At 36.4% G+C, this 13,105-nt stretch overlaps 1 protein-coding gene across 9 annotated transcripts in view; it reads left to right on the forward strand.

The window, feature by feature from the left end:
- The window catches only part of PPHLN1 (periphilin 1), a 65,678-nt gene that overhangs the window by 35,571 nt on the left and 17,002 nt on the right, over window positions 1-13,105 (forward strand). For all 9 annotated transcript variants that reach the window (XM_088165548.1, XM_088165553.1, XM_088165551.1 and 6 more), the window contains one exon: window positions 1,888-2,028. In XM_088165548.1, coding sequence (XP_088021674.1) covers window positions 1,888-2,028 — 141 coding nt within the window. The remainder of the gene's footprint in view (window positions 1-1,887; window positions 2,029-13,105) is intronic.

Consider the following 13,105-nt stretch of genomic DNA (forward strand, 5'->3'; position numbering starts at 1 on the left):
ATAATTTGTTTTAATTCTGTGATAATTTTCTCCTTAACTTTCACTTTGTTTCAGCTTCAGAGGCATTCTTAAAAAAAGCAAAATAGTATCTGCTTCACAAAGTCATGTTTTAACCTTTCCAATTAATAGGTTTGACTTGTAAAGAAAAATTTGTTTGTAAATAATTTTAGGGAAAATTAAGGTGTCTTGGGAAGTATCACATTTCCACGTGTAGAATGTAAGGGCTAGGTTAGAAAAATAAACTCACTGAATCCATACGAATGTGAACTTTCAAGTCCTGTCCATTGATGTAATGAGTGAATGCATTAGCAGCTCCTCAGTAGTGGTCAGGTAGATACAGTTAGATACAAAAACTATTAGATACAGTTAGATAAATAAACTGGAAAAAGCAATTAAAAATGGAAAGCAATTTAAGAAAAAAATAAAGGGAGGAAGTGTTAGAGTGAAGAAACAGCAATAACTGATCCAAGGATGAATACCATATGACGGAGAATAAACATATGGACATTTCTGAGAGGCTCAGCAGAGAAATATCACTGTGGTTCTTGATGAGGGAAAGATAATCCAAGGGAGGAAAGAACAGAGTGCACCATATAGAGAAGAGTTGTTTAAAGCGTCCTCCACAGCTCAAAGAAAGTTGCAGTGGCAAAAAGATGAAATATATAGAATCCAAGTGAAACAATTGTAGTTGATTATGGTATGTAGATGATTTATTGAGTAAGAAAGTGGACTGTATAAATGCTAATGAAGGAGGTGAGGCATTTCGTTCTGAGTCTTAGAAGAAAGGACTTCAAACCTTGATTAGTATCACATTAGTGATATTAGTGTCACATATGAATTGCAGGAATTCTTAACTTTTTCCTGTTTATCTGACATAGTGCTTAATAGTTGAACTTTGTGTTGCACAGAGCTTTTTAATAGCCTTCACTCACTCTCAGGCATTTCATTCTTTACTGGGATAGCAAGATATGGGATTCAATCGTAATGGTTTGTGTTGCTGTTAAGGTTTGACAGTATGTTCACAGGACCACTAAAGCTTTTTTACCTCCTTTTTCTGTCTAAAGCTCTTCTCTTTCATGTTAGTTAAGTCTTAAGATTCTTCACCTCTGTTTTTGAATAAGAGGAACTAGTTTTCATCTTCTTCAATTTTCAAATCCTATTAAAAAAAAAAATTAGAAATTCTTCCATAATAGTCTGTGTAAATAATGCCATAAAACAGAATTACTACATATTTCTATATTAAATCCTTGGACCTGGCATCTGTTTTCTTTGGAGCAGGAATACTGTCTCAATTTCAATTTTGCAGGGAAGTTTACTAGTTTGATTTTTCATGTTACTAGAAATCCTCAAATCACACATTGATTTAGTTGTATGATAGATATTGCAATTCCTTTATTAACAGACCTGTGGCCCTGAATCCTTCAAGAGTTCTTCCTGACAGCATTTTTATTTTGTTACTTTTATCTTTCCCAGAAGACTAATCACATTTTCATGGTGGATTTTTCTTGCTTAATGGTGTTGTAAATACCACCGTGTACCACAATAATATAATACTGTATATAATAATGTAATACCATGTACACAAATTTCTTCTCATTAGATGGTCAGGTAGAGGTTATCTGACATCGTTGCCTTTACACAGTTAAAGCTGTGCTACAGGGGATTTTATCGTGTCATATTTTCTACGTTTTTAAAATTTCTACATTTTTAAAATCTGTATTTCTGCATATGTTAGAATTGTAGCAATAATACTTCACTAATAGTCTTGAGGAGCAAACTCATATCTCTTATGACTGTGTTTGGGGTTTTGGGGTTTTTTCCGCACACTGTGTTTTTTATTTTTCTCTGAAAACTGAATTTATTGGTTTTTTGTTTTTTTTTTTTAAGGCTGGATCTTCAGCTCCATTATACATTGAGCAAACAGAGGAAACAGAAGCAAATCTAACAGATAGTACAGAATTATATGAGGACAGCCAGCTTCTTAGTCGTTCAAAAGCAATTGCAGCTAAGACAAAGGAGATTGAACAGGTGAGTCTTCTTGGCCTTTTGTCACTAATACAGTAATGGTTTGCTCTGCTAAAATTACCTTGATTAATTTTTGCTCTTTGGAGTGCCATATGAATGTAATTTGCTTTTTCAAGATGATGTGGTAACCTCTCCAGCTGTTTAACTCTGAAGAACCATGGCATTTATCTGCACATGGGAATCAACGTTAGTTTTCTGCAACTTACATGCAACAGCTGCTGTTTTGCAAGCTAAGACCATGACTGCCTCTTAATTCTACTTGCCTGTGAGGCCACTTCTTGATCTGCAACACTGTTCCTTTTCATTGACACTTGAAAACCAGCTTTCTACTCAATTGTTTTTCTTCTGTTAATATAGACTTTACATAATCATGTTCCTGGTGAGCACAACTTTCCATACATGCGGGGTCTGACTGGGATGGAGTGTGCTGTAACTGTGAGAGCCATGATGCAGTTGGTTTATCCCCGTGTGTCTGATTGCAGGGTCACAAATGGCCTAAAAGACTAAATGCATAAACTTAGGACCTTTTAAAAATGACGAACTGAAAAAAATACACAGCTTAGGAACAGATTTTTAAAGAATAGCTGTTTTGCTGAGTTAGCCTCAAGTTGGTTAAATTTCCCTAGGCCCTAAGGACAGGGTTATAGTGAAAATGGGTGAAAATTTGATCATAAAATCCAAATACTGTTTTCCACATGATCTAATGCTACTATGTTTGGTAGAGTTTGCACTTAATTGTAGGGAAATCTAGGTTATGGTCTATAAAATTCGAATACTTTTTAGCTCAAAAAAGCCTGAGGAATAACTTAGATTTGGATTTCGCACAACCAGTTTCTCCTGTTGTTGATTTTAATATTGAAGCTGTCAGCTTCTGCAGAAGATAATAAGATTCTAGAGTGATGCCAGAAGTATTTTACTGAACAAGATGATTATTTTCTTATGAACCAGATACTATGAATTTGTTAAGAATTAAGACAAGTTATTTATTTAATCACTGGAAAATTATCTACATATTTTTCACGTAAATATTTAAAATTAACTTCTGGGTTTGCAATTAAATTTTCTGGATTTTTAAAAAATTGTTGTGATAGACCTGATGATTTTCATAATCATCATGAATATCATAATGTCATCATAATAAAATACTGTGAATCTTCCTACTATATATGGAATCAGTCTGTAGAATTTTGTACACTATTCTGTTTACTTTGAGTTCTCAGCATCTAAAAGTAAATTTAGCTTAACATTTAAATCTGTAAAGTGAACTGTAAGCTACTAAAATTATAAGAAAGCTTTTTCATTATTTCTGATTATTTGTCTTGAAGACTCAAGTACTAGTAGAAAAATTATTTGGTTCTGTGGATTTCTTTTCAGTTAAATTTAATTCAAGTGTTTAATGTAGTATTTCTGGAATGTAATTTTATGGAAGGATTACTAAAATAACGTGCTTATTACAAGGAATGCTGCAAGAATGGTGAAGCTGTAATCTTTCTGCAAAGCAAGATTTTCAAGAGGTTGTTTTTCAGTATACACTGGACAGCTATTAAGGTATTTAAAGAAAGTAAGAAATGAAGTCAGACAGGGCATGTGCCATTGAGTATGTGTTAAAGAACTGGAGAGGGCCCAGCTAATGTTTGAGGAAGTGAGGCTTGACCCATTGAACCTCTTCTACTTCTGTCTCCTAAACTTTTCTTTCTCTTGGAGCACTAGATCTGATAATGTTTGCTTTTTGGTTCATGTTTATTCTCAACCTGATTGCCAAGTATTTCTTGGCTGTTCCAAACTTCTGAAAAAGCATTCTTTGCTTTGCCCTCTCCATATCCATTTATCTCCAAATCACTAACCTGGAAAAGGAGGAAAAATTTCCAAATATGTACTTTTACTTCATAGGATGGTACTATTTCAGGAAAACTCAGAGGCAAAAAACTGCTGACAGAACATGCATGATGTCGCAATGAGCAAATCCATTGCTGTGCAGCACAAAAACAGGCAGTCTGATGCCCTGGGCAGGAGGGAGGTGGCAGCTTGTGATATAGTCTGCTTTTTCTCATAAGAAAAACAAGCAGAAATATCCCTTGAGCAATTGAATGAAATATTCATACAGGTGTTCTGTTTTAAATTAGTCCATCTTAGTATCTTGTGTATCGCTGGTATCACTCTTTTGTAAAGTTGCCTCTGCTTTTTGTCTAAGCTGCAATAACACAGTTGCCAATTTCAGAATTTTAAATGAAGCATGATTATAAGTGATCACCCTGGCTTATCAAGAAAATAGTTGTCTGTTATTTATTTGATGGGGGACTTGCGAACATTCATGTAAAATCATGTTGTTTGAAAAAAACTAAATTCCCTGTGTGCTGATGATGACGGCAAAATGTGTCAAACGAAGGGCTAGTTGCTGTTTGCTATATAGTGACTATCTATTAGGAGTCTGCAGTTGCTTTGCAGATATTAACTGAAGCTGACACAAAAAGTGGAAACTGGAAGTACTGCTCACGGATAAAGGTTTGGAAAAATCCAGACACTGTTTAAACCGAGCAAAGAATTATCTGTGTCACTCCCAAACTAGAAAAACTTTGAAGTATGTATTTCATTTGAAGTGTGCCAATATTACTTGGAAAGGAAAGATATGGTTGCAGATGTACAGTTGCTTGAAAACATTTCTGAACTGGGACTGCAGATCCTGTACATTTTTGGTCTCATCTTTGACACAACACACATAGTGACATTATTGTGGAAGCACCTAGGGTTGCACAGGACTTACCTGAGCCAATCTCCTCGAGACAGGGCCTAGATCAGGTCATTCTCTGTCAGATTGAGCCCTGCGTTCTGGCGGTGAAGGAGGCTCTGCTGTTTCCCTGGGCAGCCTCTTCCAGTGACTTGAGCTCAGCTGCCCTTGCATTCCAGAGCCTGGTTTCTTCCTCGGAAAGAAACCAAGGACCCGGTTTATGCTCACTTCTCTTGACAGCTTTCTGTCTGCATTCTCGAACTGCAGAATCCCAGCTCCTTGGTGTGCTTCCCTGCTTTTGGGACCTGCTCCACTAGGAGTGGGCTCTGCAGCTCTCAGGGAAGGGTTGGTTTCCTAGAATTCTCTGGCTCTGACACTTCATGTTTGGAAGAATAGGGTTTTTTCTGGCACTTTTGTATGGCAGGTACTGTGAAAACTTTTCCCTTCAATCCAGGTGCATAGTCTTTTCAATCTTTGTGTTTCTGCATGGAGTGGAAATTCTGTCTCTCATATTTTAATATATCCCATGATGTATTTTTTAATGTTCTGTCTATAATAAAAAGACTTGGAGAGGTTGTTTTTTTTTAAATACTGAGATAATTAGCTTTCTGAGTTGGGAATGTTTTTCGATTGTTTCTTTGGGTTTTTTTTTTTAAGTTAGGTGTTTCCTTAGATCTTTGAACATGCATTTCCCTCATTTCTTTGCTTTTACAATTTTGAAATAAGGTGTTAAATGTCTGAGCATTTGTCTGAGCATGGTGAGGTAGATCCCCATTAAACACATGCTTAAAAGTTTGGTCTGGTTACTTGAAAACAGCATAGTAGTGAATTTTGCATCTGCATATCAGGATCAATGAATGTCTATAGTTTGCTAATGTAACCATTTAATGGACTTTTAAAATATCTTTGCATTTAATAGCATGCATTATGCATTAAGGTAATATTTTGGAGTTGTTTAGCTTCTGGTTTTATGTAGTTAAGGATCAATTTATGCTTTTTTGCATATAATGTGCTGAAGTCTGGGGTTTTTTTCGGAAGTGATGACAAATATGTCCCTGGTGTTAAATTCATAATTGGAGCTATTCAGCATCAGTGTTACACGAAACGCTATCTCTTTGTTCTTCCTTCATGAGCACGGGTAGCAGGGATTCTTGAAATGTCTTATCTTGTCTAGACATCAAGTCTGTAACACTGTGTTAATTAGTCCATTATTATGTGTCCACTTTTCTTAGTGTTGCATATTCGAGTTGGAGTGATATGTATTACCTCTGAAAATCTGTCCTTTTCTGAAGACAGATTTTAACAAATGACAGTTTTACCAAGTACCCTCCTTGATTCTGGCAAAAAAAATCAAACCTGTGAGTTTCTGTCTCAATTTGGCTAGTACCGCAGAGTTCTGGCATCTAAGGAATTAAGTAAGTACAGGAATTAATACATTCATGAATGCTTTTTTATTCTTAATGGAATCACTAGCTGACTGTATGCTTTCAGTTCACCAGTATTTTAAAATGTTCAGCAGAACAATATTCTTCAATGTTTAAGCATTTAGTTTGCTTCTTTAGTTGACATTCTAAATTAATACTGCTTGTTAAGAGTCCTCAGTAGAATTAATGAACTGTTACCCTAATCGGACAGCCTTCTTGCTGGAAGGTGCTGAAAATCAGAGATCATTCTAAAGCTTGTGTTTGAAACTTCATAGCTATGATACATAGAAAGAAGGAAAAATGGGGGTGTGGCTACATCCAGACTGTCCAAATTCTGTTTCCAGATCTGCTGTCTAACTCCTTTTCTTTTTTAGGTAAATTACTGACATCTCTGACCCAGAAGTTACAATTAAGAAACAAAAACAGGTTTTAGCAGTTACAGGGTGTGTGTGTGTAGTTTGAGAAGAACCGTTTCTTGTTCCCCTTCTTTATCATAGCTCTTGCTCTGGTGAGATCTATATAGCAATAACTGAATTGTCTTTGTGTATACTTAACAATTGTTAATGGGACTCTGGAGATGATGCTCTGAGAGAAGACTGACCTCTCACAAAGTCATACTTTTCATTGAAAGGACTTTGTTAAAAAAATTTGGTTTTAATATCAACAAAACGTGAAGAAAACTATACAGGCATTTCTGTCATAATAGAATAGTTACATTTTGTGTAGTGTATGGGAGTTTACTGTATGCCTTCCTCCCTGCCCCCAACCTCTCCTGTGTCCTTTGCTAGTTTTGTTTTGCTTCAAGCAAAACTCTTTTGCAGTTCTTCAACAGTATAAAACTGAAAGAGGATGTAAACACGAAGTAGCTTCTGCATCTTGGCTAGGGATAAGCTCATGGTAAATGCACTGGAAAAGTTCTGTAAGGCTTGGATGTGACAGATTAGATGTCTTAAGTTCTAACAGTTTTAGTAAAATAAGTAAATTAATAAATTGGAGTAGTGGGAAACCAGGAAGGAATGAAGGAGGATGTCAGAGCTGGCCTTGGATGCACCTTTTCTTCTGAAAAGCTCACTTCAGCTGAGCCAGGGAAACTGGTTACCATTTCCTTAGATTAGCTTGTTGGTCTGCTTGTGCTGTTACTCATTTCAGGCAAAATTATCTAGGTTAGAAAAATCCCCTAATTAAAATATAAGTTAAGAAGTAGGTGAGTTAAATTAAGAAGCTGAAGAAACTGGAACAGAAGCTAAAAACACATTAAAGGATTATTTCTGGTTGTGGATGAGGTCAGACATGCTTTGTTTCTGACGGGAGTTGACCAGACAAGAGTAACAGGCCAGATAAGAGTAAAAGATGGGGAGGCTGTAGAGTCTCACTCCTTCCTAGCTTTGCTGTTGTCCTTCAAACCTTCTGTACTTAATACACAATGACAAGGCTTTAATAATGGACTCATCATCATCAGTCTAATTTGGTTGGTAGCATAGTATGTATCATGCCTTCTCTGAGCTTATGTTTATTTTACTTGATTACAACTTATATTTAAGTGTGTTAATTTATTTTTTCCTAATCAGGAAAACATTTGTCAGGTTTTGTTATTTTGCCTTAAGCTTCTCAGAAAAAAAGATGATAACTCTTTTACTTAATTATATCATCTACCTATGTGGTTTCTTAGTTTCCTTGTATAAGTATCCCTCTCCTTATGTATAAACGTCAAGTGATTTATTTCTTTCTGCATGTTCTTAGACACCTTTTCTTTCATATTAATTCTGATCTGCTAATTTTTCTGCTATCTTTTAGAATTTATTCTACATTTCCTTTTTACCGTTACAAAATCAAATCAGTCACATTGTAATGCTTATTTGATCTCTAGATTTCACGCTTGCTGTAAGGTGTTTTGTTGTTGTTGTTTGGGTTTTTTGTGTTTTTTTTTTTTTCTTTTTTTTGGGTTTTGGTTTTTTTTTTGTGCTGGGGTCTTTCGATTTTACAAATATGACCTATTTGTTAGAAATTAGTTTTTTCATGTTTGTGAAACTACAAGATGGAGAATATAAAAGCTTTTGGTGAGTTTCTTCATTGTATGTTTTATTCTTCTTACAAATAATTTATTTAAAGCAGGATACTCGTAAGAGGACATGAAAACTTTGGCTGCTTTCCTTTTCTTGTGTTTGGGTTACCATGCTTTAGAAGTTGTAATCCTGCATGTTCCATTTGTTCAGCTGTATTCTGTTCCCTTCCTATGGACATTAATGGGTTATTTGGTGTGCACTGCTCTGTTTGTAATTACAAACTGCTGCATATGCAAAAGCAGTGCAACTAATTTTACTCACCACCTGAAGGTATGGTTTAATAAGGAAATATATTACCACATTTTAGATTTTTGCCAGAAGCTTTTTTCATTGGAAAGCTGATAAAATGTGAATATTATTTAATATGGAGCGCTCATAGGGAAATACTTTTGAGAGAATTTAATACCAGAAATTTATGCATTTATCCAATAATGGGGTATTTTTTAGAGGTTTGAATTAAATATAACTCACCTTTAGCTTTCACCCTCATTTACTGAAGATCATGTTTGCCTTATGTGTTTTCATGTAAACAGTTTTAGGCCTGTGCTGATCACATTATTTTGAAGTTGCCAAGTGCTGGCTGTTCAGTCTGTTGACAAATGCAGAGTTTAGGATGTAGTGGCACTTCATTATGTGATCAAGCAGCACTGCAGACTGCAAGATCTCAGAGGATTGTTTGCTTACAGACATTCTTAAAGGACATTGTTTATGGGTGTTACAATTTGGTGGCAGATCTCTGGAAGACTTAAATGGGAGAGGGCTAGTAATTAGGTACTTGATGAAATTGCTGGACTTGGTTGAAACCAAAAGAAATGTGAAAAAAGATTGTTCAAGTCTGAAAGACATGATCGACTTCTTAGTCAGATAAAGTGAAAATCTAAGGAGTTATTCATTAAATAGCATTTTTTCAATCACAGGCTGGTAGTGATTGTTTGACTTAAAATTTTTAGTTCTGTTGTGAGAAACCCAAAGAGCGAAAGCAAGATAAAAGACTTGGAAACTACAACAGTGAGTGGGCTGGAAAGAAGAAGGATTAGTTTCAAGAGATGATGAGTGTCAACAGGATTGGAAAAGGTGTTAGGAAGAGAAGAAACTCACTAAAAATGTGTGGGCCTTGATATATAATTAGGAATTAATTTTGAGAAATTGCCTACTGAAAAAACTGTCGAAAGTTGAGATGCTTGGAAGGATAAGCAGAATTGACATTGGCAAACCTCCTGGGAATGATGAAGGATAAAACCAGAAAGGAATTGTCTGAACCTTGATAAAGGCAGTAGTTTCTGTGGGAGTGTGGGTTATTGGTTTTGTGGGTTGGGTTTTTTGTTTGGGTTTGCTTCTTGCGGGTTTTTTTTTGATGGTGGGCTTTTGTTGTTGGTTTCAATAACTTGGATTTAATTCAGAGGATAGATCCTTCTCTCCAACTTGGTCTCCAGCTTATTCTTACTTTAACAGAAGGGCATTGGTGGATTTAAGAAGTAGGTTAGCAGTGGTGTTTTTTTATTTTTTAACTGTTTTAAGGATTAAAGATAATTTTATCTCTTAGTAGCTCAATGCACTGAGGATTAAAGTTTTAAGTATTTTTATTCTTACAACCTACTGTCTCTTCAGCGTGGTATCTAGGGAAACTTGCTGCTTCCTGGATTGAAACAGAATAAGAACAGAATCAGTTCTGTGTACCTAGCAATTAGATCCTGAAATTTTAATTCCCCCAGAAATAGCCCAAGCTCAAAGAACTACTGTGTAGCATCTCTACCCCCCAAACACTGATTATGTATTAGCTCTATAGTGTTCCTGATACAGTCTGAGCATTGATCTTCTGAAAGACTTAGAGAGGATGCAGGAGTCCAAGTGGTGCTTAAAACGAGATATACATATATATATGGCAAACAGAGAACAATGTCATGAAGAAAAGTTTCATATGTGATGATGGGATGATGGCAAACATGTAAAAACCCATGGAAAGTGGCAGATGAAAGGCAGTGGCAGAAAGGTGGGTGACTGGAAGGACTTGATCTTTGGCATGGAAGCTGGTTTCCATTTCTCCTGCACTGACAGGCACTTTCAGGCCTCAGGAGTTTGAAATAGACATCAACAGAAGAGTGTCACACACAAAACCTCTAGGTAGGGAAAACCTGAAGTGTGAATCTACAGTTTTCTGGGTTTTTTTGTGTCTTTTACAGACTGTTATGTATGCAACAGAAACTTGTTTTGTAGATGACGGCTTTCCTGGTGCTTGTAGTTTAATCTTCTAATCCAGTTGTAATCTGATTTATATACAACACTGACTCATGTATAAATATAGGATCATCGTGACCAAAGACACTTTAGTGACAAGTTGTGTTTGTCACCTGGTTCTTAAATTTATGTGCTGTATCTCAGTGTCTCACTTAGCCTGATGTGTTCTTTCTTTTGGCAGTTGTTCCATATGTTCACATATGTTTAAATATGGGTAAGCTATGCCTATTCATTTTATCTGACCTTTAAAATACAAGGTAATATTATAGTTCTAAAAGGCATCAGAATTGGGAACTTTTCTAAAGTTTAATTTCCTAAATTATGTGGGGAAAAAATCTATAGTTGCATAAGTTTGTTTTGCGTGTGCTGCTTCTTTGAGTTAAGATTATGAAAACATTAGATTTTTATCTTGTGGTATAAATGACTAATGCACATCACCATTTGTTGCTGACCCACAAAAGATCACTTTCCTGCTTTGTTTGATTCTTATTTGCGTTGGTGTGGTGACTTAAGTCTTCAGTGGTTGTCTGGACGTCCATTTGTATGGATATCCCAATTGCATGCTTTACAAAATAACGCACAAAAACAAGGGCCAAGATTCCCCAGAGGACAAAGTTTATGGTGTGCCTGTTTTACCTGGCTGCTTTGACTTGGAAAGGCTAATAGAGTCAGCCTGAATTGAAAAAAACACAAAGAGAATACTGACAAAATTGAGTGGGTTGTTCCTCGTTCTTTACCTTCTCATGCTTCTTGAGAAGAAGTGTTCATACATTAATTTTGTGAACTATTGAAATTCAGGTTCTGCTCTGAATGACACTAATAACCTGTAATAGATGGGTTTGATATTGTTTCTCCAAGGTTTAATTTCTTGTTAGCAATCTTTCCCCTTCTTTTTACTTCAGATATCTTAAATACTTGATTTCATTGCAACATGAAATGTTCTACTTGCATGGGTACTGTGTGTGCTTACTTGACCATAATTACACACCTCACAAGCAGTTCACCACCGTAGTATAATAAATAATTGTTATATTAACGTTTTTGGTCACATGCTACCTAAATAATAATAATAAAAATCCACATAAGCATTTTTAAACACAAAATCATAAATAGATTAGGATATGCTGACACAAGCTTTTCAGTGATTACCTCCAGCTGGAAATTTGCCCATTTTATTATGTTTCTTCTTCACTTGGCTTCCTGGAGAAACTATCTTGTGCAATCTCGGTATCTGTGCTGTGTATCTTTCTACTCTATTGTCTGATTTCAACTAAATTCAATTTAGGCATAAACCAAGATGATTAGTTGTTACAAGCTTTATGAAAATAGGCAGTAACAGAAACTGTATGAGTTCCAGTGGAGACTATATTATGATTACATCCCATTATACATCAAGAAGTCCCCTTAAGCAAATGCTGCAGTTAAAACCAACCTGTAGCAGTGCAGACCTCAGCTGCACATTGCAGAATTTGGTGGCAACCATAGTTTGAGGAATTTCATCCCTGTATTGTACCGTTCCCTGTGCTGGCACAGTAGTCTTGGTGGGGCCTGACCATGAATCAGATCAAGAAAAAGAAAGATACATCTGCAGATGCTTATTTAACTAGTCTCTTAAGCACAGTGTGCTTCCTTAAATGTGCCTACTGCTACAAGGGAGTAGCCACCCTGTGTTGTGTGTCAAGCCACAACTGTTTCTGAACATTCAATATTCTGAAAGTACTGTTCTAGACACAGTTATTTCATCAACAGGCAGAAATCTATAGAAAGCTGTAGTCTTTGATGGTATTTGCATAGTAACTCTTTATTCTTATCACGAGGAAGATAAAACTTAAAAAATTTTTGTTCTGTTTCTAAAGCTGCCATGACCAGAACTGTAATCTTCCTTTAAGACACCTCACCATCTTCAAACATTGACAGGATTGGTTCTTCACAGTTTTGAGAATTAACTCACTTGGAAGCACTAGTGCATTGCTAGACACCCTCAGAAGAGCCCCTTTCACCTGGCCTCTTGGAGCCAGACTTTGATTTATTGTGAAACAAGCAGGCCCCTACGTTCTTGGAACTATTTCTAGCTGAGGAATGAGGTGACCTTGAAATTGTAGGGTGGAGGATAACTGGAAGAGATGAAAGGATTTATGGTGATGGGAGAGGTAGGGTTAGTAACTGAGTGTGGGAAGCAGTGAACAAGGGTGGGACTGGACTTACAGTTAAAAAAAAAAAAAAAAGAGATGTTTTCCAAGATCAGGAACTGCAGCCAAGAGGGTGGGGGAAGGAATGAGATGGGGAACATGGGTGGAGATGGGAATTAGTTCCACAGAAGCTCTAAAGCCCATGGGCAAATACGGTGGAGTTTCTCCCTGGCTGGAGGGTGGAGACGCTACATCATGCAAGAAAACCTGCTGCTATTTCTGGTGCCAGAAACAAGTGGGGAGCAGTCAGGTGCTTCCAGCTTGGTGTCTTCCTCTCTGGATGCCCTCGAGGCGTCTGCAGGAAGCTACAATTGTGAGGCAGGAAATGCAGCGTTCCTGCATCAAGTACCTGAAACTGCTTACTAAGAAATTCGATAAACTTGCCATTCACTGCTGTTCTGTTTTCTGTTTGGTTCACTTTACTGTATTTGTCATCAACTAGGA

Source organism: Sturnus vulgaris, chromosome 5 (genome assembly GCF_052056855.1).
Source record: "Sturnus vulgaris isolate bStuVul1 chromosome 5, bStuVul1.hap1, whole genome shotgun sequence".
NCBI lineage: Eukaryota > Metazoa > Chordata > Aves > Passeriformes > Sturnidae > Sturnus > Sturnus vulgaris.